Source organism: Rhinolophus ferrumequinum, chromosome 3 (genome assembly GCF_004115265.2).
Source record: "Rhinolophus ferrumequinum isolate MPI-CBG mRhiFer1 chromosome 3, mRhiFer1_v1.p, whole genome shotgun sequence".
Lineage (NCBI taxonomy): Eukaryota > Metazoa > Chordata > Mammalia > Chiroptera > Rhinolophidae > Rhinolophus > Rhinolophus ferrumequinum.
In genome coordinates, this window is record NC_046286.1 from 9,163,402 (window position 1) to 9,185,223 (window position 21,822).

At 50.2% G+C, this 21,822-nt stretch overlaps 2 protein-coding genes and 1 long non-coding RNA gene across 3 annotated transcripts in view; 1 reads left to right on the forward strand and 2 right to left on the reverse strand.

Moving 5' to 3' along the window:
• The window catches only part of KCNK16 (potassium two pore domain channel subfamily K member 16), a 7,666-nt gene extending 5,986 nt beyond the window's left edge, over positions 1-1,680 (reverse strand). Inside the window, exon 1 of the mRNA XM_033102429.1 lies at positions 1,344-1,680. Coding sequence (XP_032958320.1) covers positions 1,344-1,556 — 213 coding nt within the window. The 5' untranslated portion in view covers positions 1,557-1,680. The remainder of the gene's footprint in view (positions 1-1,343) is intronic.
• The window catches only part of LOC117020170 (uncharacterized), a 21,464-nt gene extending 6,645 nt beyond the window's left edge, over positions 1-14,819 (forward strand). The window contains exons 2-3 of the long non-coding RNA XR_004422637.1: positions 10,571-10,635; positions 14,426-14,819. This is a non-coding gene — a long non-coding RNA (uncharacterized LOC117020170). The remainder of the gene's footprint in view (positions 1-10,570; positions 10,636-14,425) is intronic.
• The window catches only part of KIF6 (kinesin family member 6), a 403,315-nt gene continuing 392,888 nt past the window's right edge, over positions 11,396-21,822 (reverse strand). Inside the window, 3 exon segments of the mRNA XM_033102431.1 lie at positions 11,396-11,573; positions 17,707-17,813; positions 19,477-19,566. Of these exon segments, the coding sequence (XP_032958322.1) occupies positions 11,563-11,573; positions 17,707-17,813; positions 19,477-19,566 (208 nt within the window). The 3' untranslated portion in view covers positions 11,396-11,562.

A 21,822-nucleotide genomic window follows, 5' to 3' on the forward strand; every position in this document is an offset into this window, starting at 1 on the left:
AGTGAAGCCTGAGGCTGGAGGCCTCATTTCCTGGAAGAAAGGGCCTGGGCAGCTCTCTCCCAGCTCCATAAAGTTCTCTCTGACCACCCAGCTCGCTCATCTTCTAGGTCAACCGTTCTCCATCGTGAGCCGGCATCAATATCCCCTGGGGGGCTTGTTAACACACAGCCTGCTGGCCCCACCCTCAGAGCTCCTGATTCAGTGGGTCTGGGGTGGACCGATCATTGGCGTTTCTCATGAGCTCCCAGGTGTTGCCTCTGCAGCTGGCCCAGGGGTCACACTTTGAGAACTGCTGCTCTAGGCTGTCTCCTGCCCCCAACACTTATGCTAATGTGTGTGGTAAAGAGCAGCTGTCTTGGGTGCGAGTTCTGTCTCTACCACTAACTGTGCAGCTTTGGCCAACATACTCCCCCTCTCTGTGCCTCAGTTCCCTGCTGCAAACTGGAGATAGTGACATTATAGGTGATTATGAGAAAACACATGTAAATCACTAGACCCCAGGCAACGGATCATGACGGGTCTAAACCCGTCACAGTGACTCCATTCTCCACTGTTTGAGGCACATGCAAATGCTCAGTGAACACCAGTTATCATCGTGATGACCCTGAACTTGGCCGTTCCTCTGTGGTGGGAATTGTCATTGGCTCTTGACTGCATTCACCTTCCCCCACAACACCTGGGTTTTACCTTCTTTCTTGGAGAGAGGGTGCTGGGGCCCTAGAGTTTGTGCTGAGAAGCAGAAGGGGCCCAGGCAGGGGTCACCTGCTCTGCCACCAGACAGAGCCCCCATGGCCACAGTGCTGGCAGAGCTCAGTCACCCTGGCCACTGCTCACCAAGCCCAGCTCCAGGTAGAACCGGGCTGGGGAAGGCCAGCATGGTGGCCTCTCCTGACTTTTATCAGTGTCTCCGACCCGCAGCCCTCCAGTGTGGTCAGCACAAAGACATGGGCTGGGGAGAGGGCAGAACAGTGGCCCCGGAGTTGGGGTAGGGGCAGTGCAGAGTGTGGGGAAGGAAATTTGCACAGTGTGGATAGCACTGACACTGAGTTCACATTTGTGCAGCAGTGGCAGCTGAGAAAGTGCATTTAGTCTGCTACTGAACGTCTGCAGCCCAGGTACGATTATTCTCCTCACCTTCTAGATGAGGAAATTTGGGACCAGAGAGGCTAAGTGACTTGCTCAACGTCACAGCGATCCCGTTTTAGACCTGGATCTAGGTCTCATCTGGCTCTGTGTCCACACCCTCTGCTTCCAAACAGGGCATGGGTCCCTGGGCGATGGCTTGGACCTGTTGTGAGAACCCCCCTTCTGCCCACCACCCCGCGCCGGCGGCCCCCCGGCACCTGCACAAACTGCTCCAGCGCCCGCTGGTCCAGGCAGGTGTAGTTCTCCAGGAAGCGCAGCTTCTCAAACTGAAACTGGTCCCTGGACTGAGCCTCCGCCTGCTTCTCCAGCAGCTGGAAGACGGTGGCACCGAGCAGCAGGTAGCAGACATAAGCCAGCAGGAGCGGCAGCACCCGGCCCCCCCAGCAGCTGCAGAGCCCAGTGTGCGGCATGGCGTGGCCAGGACGCGGCAGGGCTTTGGGGGGAGAGACGGGACGCGCCCAGGGACCTGCGCCCAGCCTCCTGCCTGCCTCGCCCTCCTCAGCGCAGGTGTCTGGGGGCCGGGAGTCTGTTTGAACAATGTGGCTCAGCTTGGCTGCACTAAGTGCCCTGAGTGCAAACAGGCCTGCCACCCCGACCCGGCCTTTTTATCTATGGAGAGCAGCAAGTCAGGGGCATGGACCCCTCAGAGAGACCTACCGGGTCCTCCTGAGGTCGTCATGTCTCACCCTCGGACTCTGAGTAGGATGGGTGTTTCTGGGCCGGGTCTGATACTCCTCATCCGGCCCAGGTCCAAATGGACCCTCTCGGCAGCCCCCAGCTTCTCACCCATCCATGATGGCTTCAAGCCCCCAAGCCAGGGAGCTGGGAAGAAATTGGAATGGGTATGAATAAACCTTGTACTCAATTGCCTTGGCGACAACATGGGTTAGGAGAATTGACCTGCCTGTTGGGGGAACCTGAGGATGAGCAAACTGGATGACAAATCAGGGCAAAGCAAGCAGACAAACGGCAGGCAGTCTCAACCAGGCACAGTATGGGGGTCGATCTCCTGACCAACTGGACACATTTGCTTCTTAGCTTTGGCTGAGGATTTTCCTTGCTTGAAATCCTTTAGCTGCTTCCCCTCAGAGGATACTCTGTTGGTGAGAGGTATGTGTGAAGAAAATAAGAGGCTCACCGTAGATCCAGGCCCTGGGATGTTGACAGTGGTTTGCTCTGGGTGGGTGGGATCGAAGGTGTTTTCCTCTTTCCCTTCTTTGCTTATGTGTGTGGAACAGTTTTACAGCAGTATGATTCACATACCATGTCATTCACACGTTTAAAATATACACCTGTGGTTCTCGGCATATTCTTAGAGTCGTGCAACCATCCCCACAATCAATTCTGGAACATTTTCATCACCTCAAAGGGAAATCGTACACCCGTCAGCTATCAGCCCTCCACCCCACAGCCTGCGCCCTCAGCCTCTGGCCCTCGTTAATCTGCTCCCTGTCCCTATGACCTAGCCTGGACATTTCATACGAATGCAATCATGCAACATGTGGCCTTTTATGTCTGGCGTCTTCAGTTAGCAGGATGTTTTTGAGGTTCACCCACGTTGCAGTATGTGTCAGTACTTCTTTATGGTTGAATGATATTTCATTGTAGGGATACCGTAACATTTTATTTATCCATTCATCAGTTGATGGGTATTTGGGTGGTTTCTACTTTTTGCCTATAATGAATAACGCTGCTATGAGAACTCATATACAAGTTTTTGAGCAAACACATGTTTTCAATTCCTTTGGAAACATACCTAGGATTGGAATTGCTAGGCCATACGGTAACTGTGTTTAACTTTTTGAGGACCTGCTAGACTGTTTTCCAAAGACAGTGGCCGCACTGTTTTCCGTTCCCATCAGCGATGTATGAGGGCTCCAAGCTCTCTGCTTGTCTTTCCTAATGTTTTTTGCAGTGAGCTGCGGCAGCAGGTACCATGAGTAGCCTGCCCAATATCCTTTTCTCCCTGGCTAACAGAACCCCACTTTTGTACATGTCAGGCAATGGAGCATGGTTGGTCTCACCCATCATAATAACCCTGCTCCCTGCTGTCTTAGGCCGGCTTCTCCAGGAGCAGCCGTGAGAGGGGCTTTTGTGTATGAGCAATGGAATAAGTGAAGACCGGTGAGGGGGTGGGGCGAATGGGGCCAAAAAGGCATCCTAGTCCCCACCCCCAACCCCGGGTCCTAGGGAGCCCTGGCGGATCAAGCACACCCAGTTAGTCCCAAGTGGAGGCAAGGGAGCTGGGTTCTCATATTCCCACAGCAGCCAGACATTTGGGGGTCTGGCTCTGTGCACCTGCAGCAAGATGGCCCGTGGAGAGTCCACTGAAGTGCCCCGGGTGCAGGCCAGGCCATTGGAAGCAAAAACACATTAAAGGCGGGAGAGGGGCTCAGAAATGGGGAGGGAATCAGAAGATTGACAGTGTCCCTTGCACCTGCTTTCCAAGCTCCTTTGCAGCTGGGACTGTCATGTGACCCAGTTCTGGCCAATTAGATCTGGGCAGAGTCGGCCGTGGAGGTGCGGGGCAGAGTTGTTCTCTCCTGACAAAGGGTTCAGCCTCAACCGGCCCCACCTTCCCCCCTGTCTGCCCTGAATACACACATGGCTGCACCTGCCGAGCCAATTTGTGTCCTTGAGGGAAAGGTCAAGAGCATTGCAAAGATGCTCAGCTGATTCCTGCACACCCCTGTCTCTAGATCTCTTTTTATGGTAGAAACATAAACCCTATTTGTTTAAGCCACTGTTAGATATTCTGTTACTTTCCAATGGTTACATGAGATTTTGTTTTTTCAATGGGTCAAGGCTTATTTGAGTTGGAAGGACTAGGAACACTCTCTAGTTATCTTAAGTAATTGAAATAATTTGTGGTAGGAAGCCAGGAGCAGCCAGGGTTCCGGAACAACCAGGCATACGGGACCTACAACGGGGAGATTCTCTCCCTCTGTTCCCCCCGCCCCCCCCGCCTGAGTTCTGCCCCAGGCTTATCCCTGGCATTTGGGTCAGTGTCACTCCCACCGCCCTCTGTTTCTTTGTCTTGGTATTTCTTGGCTCCCCTAAGAAGACAGTGTGTCCAAGAGTACCCTTTCATGTGGGTCACTTCACAGCCGAGATGGGCGGTCCTGGGGTCACTCTCCTCCCTCAGCCTATTGCCCCAGCCAGCTGACACTCACTTGTACAGGTGTCACAAGGAAAGGGCTGTGGGGAGGCAGACGCTATAGCCGGCATGTCCAGGACAAGCAACTATGGTTCTGTCATGGTGGGGGGAGTGGGAGAGGAGGGAGAGAACGGACAGGAAGAGAGAGGGAGAGGGAGGGAGGGAAGGAAAGGGGGAGGGAGAGAGAAGTAGGTGTGTCTTACAGAAAATAAAGACAAGGGGAGACTTTGGTAGTTTCCAGTATATGAATGATGAAGAGAATGGCTGGGACACGTGGTGCTTCATCTGCTCCAAGGCCCAAACCAGAATGACGACAAATACAGGAAGTGGAGGTGCAGGCCGGGCTGTGGAGGCTGTCCATTCGGAGTATCCTGAGGCTGTAAGAAGTGCTGAAGGCAGGCGGAGGGGTCCTGCACAGTTCCTCCTCTATTCTGTGGCTCAGGTAGGGCCCTGACTGGGGCTGGGGGCTGCCTTCTCTGCAATCCCGTGGATCCTGGGCTCCCCGAGGGCACCCTTTACAAGGCCCTCCTCACACCCAGAGCTTTCCCAGGCAGCTGGGACGTCACAAAACTCACCCTTGACTGGTTTTATCTCATGTTTTGGGGAAATGGGACAACAGAGTGCTGACTGTCATCTTGTCACTACAGACTAATTCCTAGTTTTAAGCAAGGGTTGTAGTTAGATCTGCAAGGCTGTGTGATACTCAAATCCTACTTTATTGCCCCGGAGAAGCTCATATGTGAAGAGTTCTCTCTTGTTTAGGAAGCTTATCCGTTGATGTCTGGGGGATCTCAGGCAGGTCTTAGCAACCTCTGCAGCCTGAGTGTCCTCAACGGTCCGGACCCCATCCACAGGTAATGGTGGTTCTCCGGTGAGGGAAATGGAGAGAGAATGCACTATCTGCACGGGAGGAAAGGGTGAACACAGCAGGCCAGAGGGGTGTCGGCGATATGTTGGGGTAGAGAGAGGGGTGGATCTGCTATCACTGAAGCCCTCCCTCCCTCAGATCCTGGGCAGGTTCACTGTGGACAAAACACTCCATTCATTTATGGGCTACTGTAGTCTCCCTTTATCCGCGGTTTCATTTTCTGTGGCTCTAGCTACTACGGTCACCTGTGGTCCGAAAATGTTAAATGGAAAATTCCAGAAATAAACAATTCATGAGTTTCAAATTGCGCAGCATTCTGAGTAGTGTGATGAAATCTCTCTGTCCCACCCAAGACGTGAATCGTCCCTAAGTCCAGCGTATCCACGCTGCGTTCACTCCCCGCCCGTCAGCCACTTTATAGTCCTTTCGGTTATCGGGTCCACTGTCGAGGTACCTCGGTGCTGGTGTTCAAATAACCTTTCTTTTGCTTAATAATAGTATCAAAGTGCAAGAGCAGTGATGCTGGCAATTTGGATATGCCAACGAGAAGCTGTAAAGTGCCTCCTTTAAGTGAAAAGGCATGTATGTATAGGAAAATACATGGTATGCATAAGGTTCGGTACTATCCACAGTTTCAGGCACCCATTGGGGGTCTTAGAATGTATCCCTGTCAGATAAGGGGGAACTCCCACTGTCCCTATTGAGAACCTACTATGTGCTGGCGAAGTTGGCCAGACTGTGGCCTCCTCCCGCCATTCCTGGCTGCTCTCTCCCTTGGTGCTCCTTCATCTCTCTCTCTCTCATTGTACCCTCCCTCTCCTCCTCTCACACTCAGCTTTTCACAAAGACCAGCAAGGCATTACCTGACTGGAGTTAAGGAGAGAGTCTTCTCAGGAGTACTTCTCGTTTAGTGGGGGACTTTTGAAAACCCAAAGCTACAGAACCATAATGGTGGACTTGGGGGGGTGAGGGTCAACTCAAAAGTTCCTCAAAGCACTCTGTCCCAGAAAAGGAGCCTCTTGTCCTCTCTCCTTTCCTTGTTCAATACACACGATCGATACCCTCTGTGTACTGGAAACTGTCTTAGCTCCTCCTTCTGGTTGGCGGTGACCTCATGTGGTCAGATTTAGGAGCGAGCCTGCCGGACTTCAGGGGCCTCCCCTGCTCTTCCAATGCTCCAGCTCCCTGCCTGACACTTCCCCACTTCACAGTGGGCACTCCACTGTGAGTGGCGGATGGACAGAGGTCATGATTTATAATCCCTTTCAGGGAATTATTGCTGCTAATGGGCCGAGCCAATTTATGCTTCCCAAGAGGGGGAGGGCAAAATCAATTAATGGAGAGTCTAACATGGCCAGGCCTGATGGCAGAGTGTGGCCTGACATCCGGCAGTGATAAGGGACTTTCTGAGGCTGAACTAATAAGGAGATTGGAGGAAAAAGAAGAAAAACAACCCTCTCCCTCAGATCAATTTCATGTACAATGGGTAGAGAATACAGAGTAAACAGAGCAGCCGGGCACAGGCCTCTTTCCATCTGAATGAGCCCTGAGATAAGGGAAAGGATAGGCTGCCCACCCCGCCATCCAACATCGGTATTCACTTATGCAGTCATTCAATAGGCACATATCCGCACAAATGAAAAAGGGCACGTTCCAAACCGGAACTAAGGGGAGTAGATAAGGCCCTCCGCCCCCAGGTACGTCACCTACAGGGGAAAGGGCAAGTAGAGAGCAGGAGCCCTGGTTTCAGATCCTGCCACCCTAACTGAGCCCACCTAGTAGATGGCACCGGGGAAAGCTGAGTGCTGACTCGAGGAAAAAGCAAAAAACCAACCAACCAACCTTAGCAGTGGATGGCACATCCTTGTTAAAAGAATGACCAGATGAATGAGTCATGTTAACTGTTAAGGAATTACAAATAGGCATCTTTCTGCCTATATTTTAAACATACATCCATTGCATTAAAAAAAAATCCCTGTCTACTTTATCCGTCATCTGTGTCATTCCCGGGTCTATTTCTATTGCTATCAATTGGTTTTTCTCCTCATTATGGGCCATATGTTCCTACTTCTTTGCATGCCTGATAATTTGTTTTAGATGTCAGACAATGTGAATTCTACATTGTTGGGTGCTAGATTTTTTTTTTTTTTAATATTCTTTTAAATATTTTTGAGCTTTGTTCTGAGACTCTTTGAAGATACTTGAAAACTTACTGGAAACAGTGTGACTCTTTTGAGTCTTGCTTTCTAAGCTTTGTGAGGCAGGACCTGAGCAGCTTTTCATCTAGGGCTAATTTGGACCCATTTTGAGGCGATGCCCTATTGTATTTTCTATTCAATGACCCCCTTTTTGAGGAGGTTTCTCCGCTTTGGCTGTTGGGAACATCAACTTTTCTTAGCCCTGTGTTATCTGCCTGCTCCTTTCTGGTGGTTCTTTCCTGAGCCTTGGGTGATTTTCTCATCTGCATGCATTCGTCAGCAGTTAGCTGAAGACTCTAGAGTATCTTCTGGGGATCTCCAGAGAGTGCTCTCTCTCTTTCTCCATATATATATATATATATATATATATACATATACATATACATATGTATATATGTATGGCCAAAAATTGTATACACACATTTTAAGAAAGGAAAAAAACTGTATTAAAATTATGCTAATGTAACCACTTTGAGCATCTCTTGTCATTGCAGAAGTCAAACGTGACTTGTATTTATCTTTTGTTATCGGTATATATTGAGTATTACAATTTCAATACAGTTTTTTCCTTTCTTAAAATTTGTATACATTTTTTGGCCCTATCTATCCATCCATCCATCCATCCATCCATCCATCCATCCATCCATCCATCCATCCATCTATACTTTATAGAGCTCTATATCAACTCTATCTCTATTTCTACCTCTATATCATCTCTATCTCTGTCTATCTCTATATCTATCTATCTATCTATCTATCTATCTATCTAGCTAGCTAGCTATTTATCATCTATCATCTATCTCTATCATGTCTATCTCTGTCTCTCTGCAGCTCACTCATCTCTGGTACTCTGCCTTGCAAATTTAAGCCACTTTGGTCTCCCTGGACTCCCAGCTTCATTTCCTCTACTCAGGGAAACCAGTAGGTGCCACCTGGTTCCCCTTTCCTGAACTGCAGCCTAAACTCTCTGCAGGTAGTAAGTTGGGGCCATCACGGGGCTCATCTTACTGGTTTCTCTTCTTTTGGATATCTGTGTCCTCTACTGCCTTTTATCCATTATCTGAAAACCATTGTTTTATATATCTTGTCTAGTTTCCAGTTGTTTAAAGCAGGAAGGTAAATCAGCTCCCTGTTCCTTTATCATAGCCATAAGTGGAAGTCCCATTTTTCAGAAACAGCCTTTTCTCAAGTGCATTTCGCTAGGTGGTATGGTGGGACAGAATGAATTCTGAGAAATTCTGGATCAGTCACGTACTATCTCTGGATTTCAATTTCTATATCAATCAGCTATTTTACAATTAATGTTTCATAACAAACCACCTCAAATCTCAGTGGCTTATGCTCACCAGCATTTATTCTCATGATGATGGATTTTTGGGTCAGCCAGGGTTCAGTTGATCTTGGCTGGGCTGGATGGGAAGCTCTGTTCCAGGCTCCAGGTCTGCTGGGCTTGGCTCCAGGCTGTAGGCTTGGCCCAGGTCTGCTTTCTCTATGTTCTGGGATACAGGATGAAGGGGCAGCAGCTATCCAGGGCACGTTCTTCTCACAGTAGGTCACTGGAGTACAAGAGGCAAGCCCAACCACGCAAGCACATTTTATTTAAGCCTCTGCTTACATCATGTCTGCCGGCATGCCATTGGTCAAAGCAAGTCATAGGTCCAAGTCCAAATGTCAGGGGTAAGTAAGGAAGTATACCCTGCCCTCACGAGGCCATGACAAAGCGTTGGATGTATAATTCTATTACAGGGAGTGAAGAATTAAGACTAGTTATTCAACCCACCACAGTTTTTCTATCTGCTTTCTAAAATTTCCTTTTTGGAAGATCTGAGCAAGCCACATTCCAAACCCCCCACCCCCAACACTTCTTGTCAAGGGGATGGCAGAGCCAACTGAATTCTGGTAGGGCCTGGAGTCACTGGCCGGGCTACTTTCCAGAAGACATTTTGGAAAGCCCCACACTTTGGCTTGAAGTGACCTCAGATCCTCTGGATCTCCATGGCTCCACTGAACGCAGGTGGATTGCTGGGGAGTCTTTTCAGAACATTTTATCCATTTCTCCCATTTGCAGAGGCCAGTGAACTTTGGGGAAGATGAACTGTAATCCAGTATGTCCACATCGAAGGCCTAGCTTCCACTGGGAGGGGACTTTTGGAGGGTAGGCTCCCTCCCCAGTTGCTGCACATCCTTTGCAGATGGCCCCCTTAGTAGGACACCGCGGTCCCAAGGTTGCCTGCTGTCTGTGTTTCTCTCTTCTTCATTTCCTCTCCTGCCTTAGTGATAGCTCCAGGAGGCGGGTTCACACCCTGTGTGGGGCCACACCACACACCTCTGTCAATAAGACCCTAGGGTCCAGGAGATAACTTCTCAGCAGGAGATCTACAGTCAGTAACTCTAACCAGCTCCAGAGGGCTGAGGGCGGTAAGGTGAGCCAGGTACACAGAGGCTGTTTCCAAGGGACTCTGGCCAACTCCAGGCCATCTTCAGGACTCCTGAGAGTGTGTCTGTGTGTGCGTATTTACATGTATGACTCGTGGACTCTTGGGGAGGCTTCTAACATCCTGTATGAGCCCTGTTTGGTCTTCCCAGGTTCTATAGCTTTATTGAGGACTTACTATGTGACACAGAACTGTGAGGGCCAGAAGTGAACCAGAGAGCCTCCGTCACAGAGCCAGAGTGAAGCTGTGGGAGTGACACCAGCCTGAGAAGCAGGAGATCTGGGTTCTGACTCTCCCACTCATCAACTGAAGGAATACTTATTGAGTACTGAGAGATTCAGTGTGCTGGGGACACAGTAATGAGCAAGACAGACAGGTCCCTGTTGTCATGGAGATTTTAGTCTTGGGGGGTGGGGTTTGCAGGCCATAAAAATATAAGCAAATAAAGATGATATGTCAGACAGTAATGAAGAAAATAAAAGAGTCACGGATAGAGAGTAACTAGGGGCTACTTCTAGGGGTGGTCAGGGAAAGCCCCCTGAGGAGGGGACTTTTGCTACCAACTGGATGTACGTCAGCAAGCCAGAATCTCCCCTTTGCTTCAGCTTTCTAATGATGGAAATGAGGGTATAGGTTGGAGGAGCTCTATGTGCTGTCCAGCTTTGAAATGTAAGGATCTATGTTCTCCTGCATGATGCTTGTACCCAGTCCTGAAGAAGGGAGAATAAGCCAGTTATACTCTATTCTCTCTGTGCTCTCTCTCCAGGGTGGTGAGGTCCTGCATCTATAGGCCGGAGATAACAGAAGCAGTGGACAAGCACTTTTATTCAGGTAGCTTTATTTCCACGTGTCATTCCTGTGCCCTGCCTCCTGTGCCCCTCTCCAACTGCAGCTGTCTTGGAGCCTTGCTGCCACATCGCGATGCAGGTGGCATTTCTCCTAGGTCCTCCTGGAGGCTGGCCCTGGATTGGTATCAGGAGCCAGGTCCTGCAGTGCTGGGAGGCTCACTGAGACAAAACCCCCAGCAGCTACACTTCCCCAGTGGGAACGGGGAGTTTCGGCCCAAATCTTGTACAGCCCCAAGTGACCGGGTGAGGGTGTAAGGTCCAAGGTGCCCACACTCAGGGCTCCTTGGAGCCATCACTGCTCTCTGGGTGCTGTGATGTCCTTAGACCCTGAAGGGTGGGAGGCTCTCTGGAGACTCAGCTGAGTTAGGAGCTGCCTATATGAGCCATCCAGATATGAAGGTGATGGTGGAGGGTGTGGTCCTGGAGGTTGGGACTGGCCAGCAGGGGCCGTGCATTCACCTGCCTGGTCTTTGGCTTTGACCTGCTGTCTAACCTGCCCCAGCTATTCCAGGGATTCTAAGCCAGCAGGTGGGGCAGGGGAGCTGCTGGTAAATGGCTAAGATAACTGACGATGACTTCCCCCCATTATGATGGTACTATCTCATCGCCTCAAAGGTTTATCATGGTCTATGACAAACGCCACTACAAGAGTGAGCCGAAGCCCTTGTCCTGCCCCTAGCACCCTGGCATTGCCTGGCCCTGCCAGCAGCTCCAGCACCCAAAGTGAAGATGGCCCCAGCCTCCCTGGCAGTCTCCAGGACAGCATTCCTAAAGAAACACAGTCCCCTCCTCTGAAATCAGTCACTAGTTGCTCCCAGCAGCCTACAGATCGCTTCTGAAGCCAGGACGAGTGAGAGGAGGCACCTGCATCCGTAGTCTGCTCTTGTTGTCACACTGCCCGGCTGGACACTTATTGGAAACCTGAAAGGGGAGACAGAATGTTCTCGGTTAGGCTGTGCGTGGGACACCGACCTCTCCTGGGATAGAAGAGCAAGGGGAGGAGGCTCAGGCCGCGCCCCCCGGGTCTCGGGCAATGCACCTCTCAGTGCCTTGTCTCCCAGAGGCTGCATTTATTCCCCCAACTGAAGAAATATGCCTTCTTTGTCCTTTGCAAAAGTTTCATCTCCCTGAGCCTGAACCAACACTCATTCTCCAACCCTGTGGTTCTCACTGACACTCCTTGCTTTTTGCTCCAGATACTCATCATAGCCCATCATGGTGTCTCCTGACCGTGTGGCCCCATCCTGTCACTTCCCAGGCCTGGGCATGGAGAAGGGGAGAAGGGTTCTCTGGATTAAGAACCAGGGCTTCAGTTCTAGCCAGGATGGTCCCCAACTCGACGTGTGACTTTGGGCAAATCATGTTAGTTCTCTGGGCCTCACTTTTCTCGTTTCCCAGTCCTTACTTAGAGCAGATGAGGTACCTGGGACTAGCGTGGTTCCTGGCTTCTCAATGTGTGGTCCATGAACCAGCAGCACTGGCATCCCCACGGAGCTTGTTAAGAAATGCAGAATACTGGGCCCCACCCAGGCTCACTGGACCAGAATCTGCAGTTCAACAAAACCCCTAGATTGACTGGCTCATTGAAGTGTGAAGGGAACTGGCATGAGTGACATGCACTTAACTTGCTTAAAGTTAGGCTATCACAATAAGAACAAAGGGAATTTCTGAAGATTCTTGGGTGGAGTAACGAACACAGTGTCTAAAAATTACTACAGCAGGCAGCGAGATTGATGGGTGAGGCAGCTGCTGCCATCCAGGTGTGGCCACAGGGACTTGGTAGTGGGTAGGAAGTGTGGCTGTGGTCTGCTTGATACTGTTGAGGAAGAGGTTGAAAACAGTTCAGGGCTATGAGTCCTTGGCCCTTCGGATCGAATTCTGTGTGCAAGACCCCAGGCTGATCTCGCGGTGCACGGAGAAGGTCCTTATTTTGAAGACATTCCCAGCTGTCCTAATTTAACCGTAGAACAGGAAGGAAGACCAGCAGGCACAGCAGAGCATAGGATTCTGATGTGTTCCAGTTACTTTGCACCTATGGTTCCCAGCTCTGCTGCCTGCTGGCAACCCCTGGGGAGCCTTTGGAAATCCTGATGCCCAGGCCACACCCAGGGCAGGTTAAATCAGAATCTCTGGAGTGGGCCCAGGTGATTCAGATGAACGGCCAGGCCTGAGACCCACTGCTTTCATTTCTCTATTCCAAGGATTGGCGAGGAAAGATCCTGGGGACCACCAGCCATGTGGCTGTTGGCCGAGTCGCTGGTCTGATGTTTCCTCTGCACCGCTGACAAGCAGCCTGAGCCAGAATTAGTTAATGCTGCCAGCAATAAGGAGCACGGAGTCTGAGCCAGCTCCCACCCAGGACTGTCACTGTCCCCCACAGACACTTTCGTGCAGTGATGACTGGAGGTGGGGGTGGGGCAGGGAAGAAACACCACAGAGCCGTGCTTAGAGAAGACAATACTCTAAGACATGGTTCCTCATGTAGACAGACCTCAACCCAAAATATAAGGTGTCATTTCTAGTACATTCTTTACTTTTTGAACCCCAGTTAAGTGATGGAGCTGTCTATCTATGTTGGGGTTTCGAGACTGTAGAGTCCTGGGATGATGGTACCGCTACAGATCAACCATTAAAAAAAAAAAAATCACACCTCCCCATGTTGGGCCAGTTTCTCACCACAGAGGCCAACTTCCCCACTAACAGCTCCCTGATGCTTGGCAGTGTACGAGGGACTTGCATGGACATTATCTCAGGAGAGGCTGACCCCTGGGGCAAAGGTGGAATCTGAACTTGAGAGATGTGAAGGGGAGGCTGGCGGAGGTGACCTGCCCAAGGTCACAGAGGACAGGGATAGCCCTTGTGTTTGGGTCTCTCCCCTCCCAGTTCTGTGTTCTTTCCATTTCACTGGGAAGGTTCCTAAACAAAGGAGAGAGCTGGAGGGTTTCTCAGAGTGGAGAGGGTCGGGGTGGGGGTGGCCAGGGCTTTGAGGCACTCTGCTTCTTCCTGGCAGCTGGAGAAGAGGGCCTCGTGGTCATGGGGGTCACACCAAGCTTCCTGTCCAGATGAAAATACTTCAAAACTCAGGGATTAAGGAAGATTGGAAAAAAAAAACAAACACAAACGCCCTAGAAAGGAGTTAACCTCATTTTCTGAGACTTTACAGCCAGCCTTGGCAGTTAGAAACAGCAGATATGACACCATGAATGACTAATGCCCCTTACGGGGGTTATATACCTGTCCACAGGTGCCCCTGGCAGGGACTGAAAAATTCCACAGTATTCCCATGAATCCTAAATCAAGTAGATTCATCCTGGACCTGTGAGGTCTAAGAGCCAGCGGGAAGCTCTTGTTAAATCACCCTCTCTGGGCTCCTGCTCCCAGGCTGATAGTCAATTTTCCCCATAATGAGCACTCCTGAAGAAGCCCAGACACACAGGCTGCTAAATTAAGAGCAGAGGGAGCCCAGGGGAGAGGGAAGTGTTTGCTTTGGCTGGGGCCACTGCCTGGGCCCTGGCTTGCATGTTTGCCTGACAGGGAGGCCTGATAAGTGGGCTGTGTAGAAAATGCTGTGGTGGGGCCTGGGCCATCTGCCACGCGGCCAGAGAGGCTGCACCTGTTGGCCTGTCAGCCCCTGGCAGGAGAGGGACCTTTTGTCATCCTGTCTTCAGCTTCCTTTGCAGCCCCATGGTCACTAAGAATCTAGGATTATTTTTCTTCCCTTGGGAATAAAAATTGAACCCTTGAACTTGTTTGTTTTGATGAATTACTTCCAGGCTGCTGTTTGGAGAACAAGGCTCGCTCCCCAGCGGCAGGGAGGGTGGAGGCCGAGAGACCAACCCCTGAGGACAGAGTGGCTTTTCAAGACAACGTGTCCCCGTGGAGGGAGCGCAGAAAACCCGAGCTATCCTGGCTCTGCCATTTGTTCTCTGGGCAAATGATCCCATCTCTGTGTGCCTCAGTTTCCTCACTTGTCAAAAGCGGGATCATACTCTTGGCTCTGTGTACATTATAGGAGTGTTGAGAGCATCCAACGGAATAATATAAATGAAAAGAAAGTATGACTAGTAACATGTCTTACAAATTTTAATAAAAGTGCTGCATCCTTCAGCCCAGCTTTTTGCACCATCTGGGCATGGCATTAGCCGGAAGACACCATCTAGACACAGACCTTGGGTTTATGCCTCTTCTCTTCTGAGAGGGTTAGATGGAAAAGTCTCTATTATGTGTACAAAAGCTGAGTAAACATAACTTTAAAATACGGCTCACTTGCAGACTTCTTGATGGGGGAAACATTGATTTTTATGAATTTGTTCCAGGTGGTAGGGCCTCCCTGCTCCAAAAGCCAGCCTCTCTTTCCATTATGTCCAGACACCATGCCCTGATCTTCCTCAAAATATTTTCTCCTGCAGGTTTGGTCCTCTTTTCTACATCATCAATTTCCTTTGTTCTACTGGACCATTCCTTTTAGCATATAAACATGTCTTTGAAATCATTTAAAACAAAAACATCCCATCCTTCCCCCAGGCCCCGCCCGCCCCCTGCCCTATTCCCTTTAGCTCCGGCCTCATTTCTCTGCTGCTCTTCACAGCTGAGCTCCCCAGAGGAGTTGTCTCCACACACTGCCTCTACTTCCTCCTCCCCTTCTTTCTCCAACCACTGCAACCAGTGGAGTTTCCATTCTCCCAGTCCCCTGCCTAAAAGGGTGCTTGTCCAGGACCTCCATGACAGGCAAAATGGCCAACGGTCAATGTTCCGTCCTTGCTGACCCAACCTCTCAGCAGCACTGGCCTCTACTGGTCCGTCTCCCCTTGGAACAACGTTCTCCTGTTGACCTGCCTGAGGCCACATTCACTCACCCGCAGGCCCTTGTCTCACCCTGGCCAGCCTTCTCAGCGACTTTGGCTGGATCTTCCCACCGACCTCTAAATGTCACCGTGCCCAAGAGTCTGTTGTCAGCAACTGGGATTACCCAGTGCCACGGCTTTATGCACTACCCAGACTTCCCTGCTGAGCTCCAGACTCTTTGGCTGCCTAGTCAACATGTCTGGGATCTCACATGGCATCTGAAACTCCGAATGAGCCGACCAGAACTCTTACATCTTCCAGCTCCTTCCCTGTCATGGCCACACCTCCCTGCCTTTCTCGTTTTACAAAGTGGCACCGCCATCCTGTTAGCTGCGCAGGTCAGAAGCCCAGGAGCCGTCCTGGCTCTCCTCTCCCCCTCACACCTCCCGTGAAATCCGCTGCTAAGTCCAGGCTGCCTTCACCCCTTGCCTGGACCCTCCCAGGAGCCGGATAACCGTGCAACTCCCGGTCCTCTACAACATACGCTACATAAAACGCTGGAGTGAGCTTTCCAAAGCACCATCAGGTGACAACCCGCCATGGTTTAAATTCTTCAGGGCGTTGTCACCACATCTGGAATAGAAGCCACGCCCCTTACACAAGACCCCTGTGATGTGCCTCTGCTCCCTCGCTCGGCCCTCCAGCCACTCTGGCCTCCTGCCCAGCCTGTGACCAAGCAAAGCTCCTTCCCCGTCAGGTCTGTTCACTTTGGGCTTGGAACGCTCCCTCACAGAACACCGCAGGGCTGCCATTCTCATTGCTCAGCTCTCAGTTTCAAGTTCTCTTCTTCAGGGGGCCTGCCCTAGCCACTCAGCTGCAGGCAGTTTCCCTGACGCTCTCTACAGCATTACATAGTTTAGCTAGTTCGCAGCACTCGTTAGCACCTCAAACGATCTTATATATTTGTCGACGTGTTCATCCCCTATCTCGTCCCTCCTCCTGGAATGTCAAGGGCCTGGCTCCGTCTGACTCACTGCTACGGCCTCCGCACTGGTACCGTGCCTGGCACACAGAAGGGCTCGATAAATAGTGTCCATTCACTGACGGGCTGTGCAGAACTGTTCAGTGTCCGACACATATCGTTAGACTGTGTTGGGGATGGATGGGGCCTTGGAGATCACCCAATACAAATTTAGTTTTTTTCTTTTTTCTCGTTTACACGAGGAAACTGAGGACGAGAGAAGGCACTTTATGTGGTCAAGGTGTCACAGCAGGTCGGAGGCAGATCCAGCCTAGCTCAGGTCTCAGCAAAGACATGACAGTGATGCTGCTGCCACGGATCCTAGCGCTGAGGAGAGGACGGGAAGCAGATGGCATCCCAGGGAGGGACCCTGCTTGCCATAGGCCAGGACGACATGGCAAAGGACATCCTTTACTGGGGGTGCTCCACCCATCTGCAAACTTCTTACTGTCTAAACTGCAGAGAGTTGGTCATGAAGCTGAGTGTAGGCCTTTCAGGGCAGGTGTCAATTGTGATAGGGTCCTATCTGCCTTCCCAGGAGTCGAGGTGCCTTGTTGACATGTAAAAGCAATGCTAAGCCTGTCTAGTAGCCTTTGAATCTCTGCGACAAAGCTAGGACTGAAAGCAGGCTTGGGTAAGGGGCCCTGGGGCTCGTCCCTATGGGCAGGAGAAGGGAAGGCCGGTCCCCAGCAGGTGGGCAGCTGCCACAAGGAAGGCAGGGAGGTCAGCGGCAAAGGCCAGGAAGGGTCTTTCTCTTCCTGTTGTCTGACGCACCACACATTTCTTCTGTAACTGTTACAGTGTCCTCAGGTCTGAGCCTCCACGTGGTGTTTACATCCACAACTCACTGACAAGAACCATGCTCCAACAGGAGAGTGATATTTCTAGCCAGGTATCCAACAGGTTACCAAACCAAAGGAGAGCTGGCTTTGGGGACAGAGAACAAAGGGGGCTAAAGATCTGGAAGGACAGAAGCTTTGTCAGGCAGGGTAGCTGAACCTGGGCCGGCCACCCTCTTGGGCCCCTCTTGGGGTTTCTGATGCTGCCTCTTGGGGTTTTCTCCAGGAGGAAGCAGGGGCCTGGCCCATGTGAAGTGACCGCAAGGCCAGTCCTGTGGCTTCAGGAACACGCAGGAAGTTTCCTACTTCCTTCTTGCCTCACTGCTTGCTCTACCCTTCCCCCTCAGTTCCCCCAAGTGCTGGTGGGCAGAGTGGGGTGACTTGTGTCCCAGGAGGAAGTTGTACTTACATTTCTTCTGCAGAATGCTCTGTCTGGCCTTGATGAATGCCAGGATGTCAGAGTCTGTCTGGCTGTCCCCGGTGAGAGGGATGGAGGATGTTGGTCTCGCAGGGAGGCTGGGGACAACCACAGGTCACACTTTACTACACCTTACATTTGGACTCAGTGCTTACCTTTCCAAAGTGCTTTCCCATTTCGAGTGACTGGATGTCACCCCGGAAGCTGTGCGAATGAATTTGCCTTCTTCTCACTCCCTCCCCCTTCTCTGTGTAGCAGACACAGCAATCCTTTACATGCAAACACATCATGCCCTTCTCTGGCTTAAACCCCTTAGTGGCTTCTCATCACTCTTAGAATGAAATCCAAACTCTGTCCCTGTGTGATCTGGCCCCTTGGCTCACTACACTCAGGCCACCGTGCCCTTCTTTCTGTTACTCCAATTCACCAAGTTCCTTCCAGCTGCAGGCTCTTTGCTTTTGTCTCCTTTTCCTGGACTGTTCTCTCCCAGACCTTACTATGGCTGAATGTACATTCTCTCACTACCTTCTTCCATTGCCTCACCAACTTATCTTGCACCTCCCAACTTAATTCCCTTGCCTCCCAACTTACCCAAACCAAGCCTGTTTGACCTTCAGCACCTAATTTGGATCTCACATCCTTTAGGATGTCTCTCCAGTGCATCCTTACACCCCACCATGGCCTAGCTAGTTGCTCCTGAGGCAACGATAACTATTTTACCCTCTCTCCTTAAAAACAGAATCATAATATTTAGCAAAGTAATTTGCCATGGCTAAAAAAACTACATTTCCCAGCCTCCTTTGCAGCTATGTGTGGCCAGGTGACCAGGTTCTGGCCAATGAGATTTATAAGAAGGGTGGGATTTCCAGGAATTCCCTTTAAAAAAGGAAGGAAGGATGTATGCGGCCTTCTCCCTCCTCTTTCTCCATCCAACTCCTATACATAAAATCCCCCTTAGGAAAATTCAGAGCAATGTACTCTCCTGGCTTTGTCAACCTTCCATCCTCACACTTGTCCGTCCACACCACAGGTGACAGTATCCACTCCCTCAGAAGGCAGTGAGGATTGTATATAATAAAGTATTGTTCATTATCACAAGTAATTTGTTGTGTCAGCATTCCAGCTGCAACTCAGTGAGAAGTGCTAAAACATCAGGGAGGGCTGGGAGCTGCGCTGGAAATGTTCCTTCTGTCTGAGATTGGGGAAGGGCACAGTGGCATCCACCCTTGGACACCTTGGGAGAAGAGTAGGGTCTGCCAGGTGAAGAAGGGCACACGGGCCTTCTAGTCAGAGGGCACAAAACGCAGGCGCTGGGGAGAGGTCTGACCCAATCTGTTCAGCCTGGAGTGAATGGCTCATGGGACTAAGGCCAGGCTTGTCAACTCTGTGTCCTTCCCTGCCTGGGGACCCTGCAGTGGGGCTAGCAGGCTACGTTGGAACTGCCGCTGTCCAGCTCTTTCCTTTAATGGTCCCAGGTACAATTGTTCAGAAAAAGACGCGAAGCAACTCTGCCTGTACATGGCCCCACTGACACTGGGAGAAAATTCCTCAGCTCAGGGAGGAATTCCTCAGGGAGTCGGCCTCTGTGAGAGATTCCAGGGGACCCTGGGGTACCCAGGGGAAGGCCAGCCCTGGGCTGTGTCTGTGCACCACCCAACCAGGGGCTCCTTGAGTTGTAGGGGAAGCAGATTGACAATTTGAGTCCACTCCATCCATTGCAGGGGTCGTCACAGGTGTCAGAAGGAGGAGAAGACCACAGACCTGTCATCCAGGGAAGCACTGGTTCTGTTCTGCTCCTGGCTGTGCAGGATGGGGCAAGATGAGGGCAGGATTTTCCCGGCATTCACATCACTGTAAAAAACAAACCCACAAAGGAAAATGGATGGGAGGAGGTTTACAGAACAGACATTCAGGGTCTATATTATAAGTTGTATGGACTGAATGCTGTGCCTCCTACCCTCAGTCCATATGTTGAAGCCCTGACTTCCAATGCGATGGTGTTTGGAGGGGCAACCTTTGGGAGGTGATTAGGTTTAGATAAGGCCATGACAGTGGGGCCCCCAGGTTGGGATTGGTGTCCTTATCATAAGAAGAAAGATCAGAGCTCTCTCTGTATAATGTGAAGACACAGCCAGTCCGTGGCCATCTGCGAGAAGAGGATTCACATGGGGAACTGACCCCAGCCTCCAGAATTGTGAGCAATAAAGACATTCCTATAGTTTAAGCCATCCAGTCTATGGTATTTTGTTTTGGCAGTTGAGGTTGCTGTAACAGAATACCACAGACTGGGCGGCTTAAACAACGGAAATTTATTTCTCATAGTTCTGGAGGCTGGAAGTCTGAGATCAGGGTGCCAGCATGGTCAGGTTTCTGTGAGAGGGTCCTCTAGATCACAGACTGCTAACTAATGGTGTCCTCACATGGTGGAAGGAGGGTGAGTTAGTTCTCTGGCCTCTTCTAAGGGCACTAATCTCATTAGAGAGCCCCACCCTCAGGACCTAATTACCTCCTAAAAACCCCACCTCCAAATACCATCACACTGGGGATTAGTTTCAACATATGCATTTTTGGAGGACACATTCAGTCTATAATATTTTGCCTCTGGCCCCCCAAATACATGTCTTACTCACATGCAAAATACATTCATTCCACCCCACCAGCCCCAAAAGTCTTAAATTGTTCCTGCATCAACTCTAAAGTCTAAAGTCCAAAGTCTCATGTAGCTATCATCCAAATCAGATTTGGGTACAACTCAGGTACCCTTGATTGGTTCATCTTGAGGCCACGTTCCTCTCCAGTTGTGAACCTGTGAATTTGGATAATTTATGTGCTTCCAGGCATAGGATAGACATTCCCATTTCAAAACAGAGAAACAGGAAAGAAGGAAGGGGTGATGAGTCCCAGGCAAGTTTAAAATGTAGCAAGGGAAGCTCCGTGAGACAGTATGGCTCAAGAATAATCGTTTGTGGCATATGATCTGTCCTTCTGACTTACAAGGGTGAAGGTCCTGCCTTCTAGACCCACCGCGGTCGAGGTCAGCCAAGCTCTGCTGGGCAGAGGCTGTACCCTCACGGTTCTGCCAGGGGCCCCTGCCTCTATAGTTTTGGGCGAAGGCTGTCTGGCCTGTTGAAAGCAAGGTAATGGTCCCCCCTTTTAAAATGGAGGGGCAGCCCTGGTGATCTCCGATTCACCTTTGGAATCCTTCCCATGCCTTGAAGAACAGTACATGTTCACAGCAGAATAGCTCCATAGTCCTGTCCTGTAAAATCCAAGTGGTCCAACAGCCTGCCTTCATTCCTTCCCATTTCCTTCTTTTCAGTTCAAACTGGCAGTTTTCCTGCTGGGATGGCTGATTATGTCCATGGTTCACACCATGCTAATCTTAGTGTTCACACCCATGCTTAGTGTTCACACCCACGCTTAGTGTTCTCTTCTGAAGATACTTTCTCATATTTTTGCATTATGAATAGGCTGAAAAATTTCCAAACCTTTACATTCTAGTTCTTTTTTTTGTTTAATAACTGCATCTTCAAGTCATTTCTCTTTTCTTGCATCTTACTATAAGCAGTCAGGTAGAACCATGCCACTTCTTCAACACTTTGCTTGGAAATCCCCTCAGCTAATATTCAATTTCATCACGTGCAAGTTCTGCCTTCCACAGAACACTGGAACATGAACACAATTAAGCCAAGTTTTTTTTTATTTTTTGCCACCTTGTAACAAGGATTGCCTTTTCTTCATTGTCCAATAACATGTTCCTCATTTCTGTCTGAGATTTCATCAGTATGGCCTTTACCATCCATATTTCTATTAACATTCCATACATGATTATTATGTCTTCTCTAAGAAGTTGGACACTTTCTCTCCATCTCTCCTCTTTCCTTCCTGAGCTGTCACAATTGCCTTTCAAAGTCCCTTCACAATCTCAGATCCTTGTAGCATGCACTTCAAAACTCTTCCAGTCTCTACTCGTGACCTGGTTCCAAAGCTGCTTCTACATTTTTTCGAGCAACATCCCACTTCTGGTACCAATTTCTGTCTTAGTCAGCTCAGGCTGCTATAACAAAGTACTACACGACTCATACATGCTCATATAATGGAAATTTA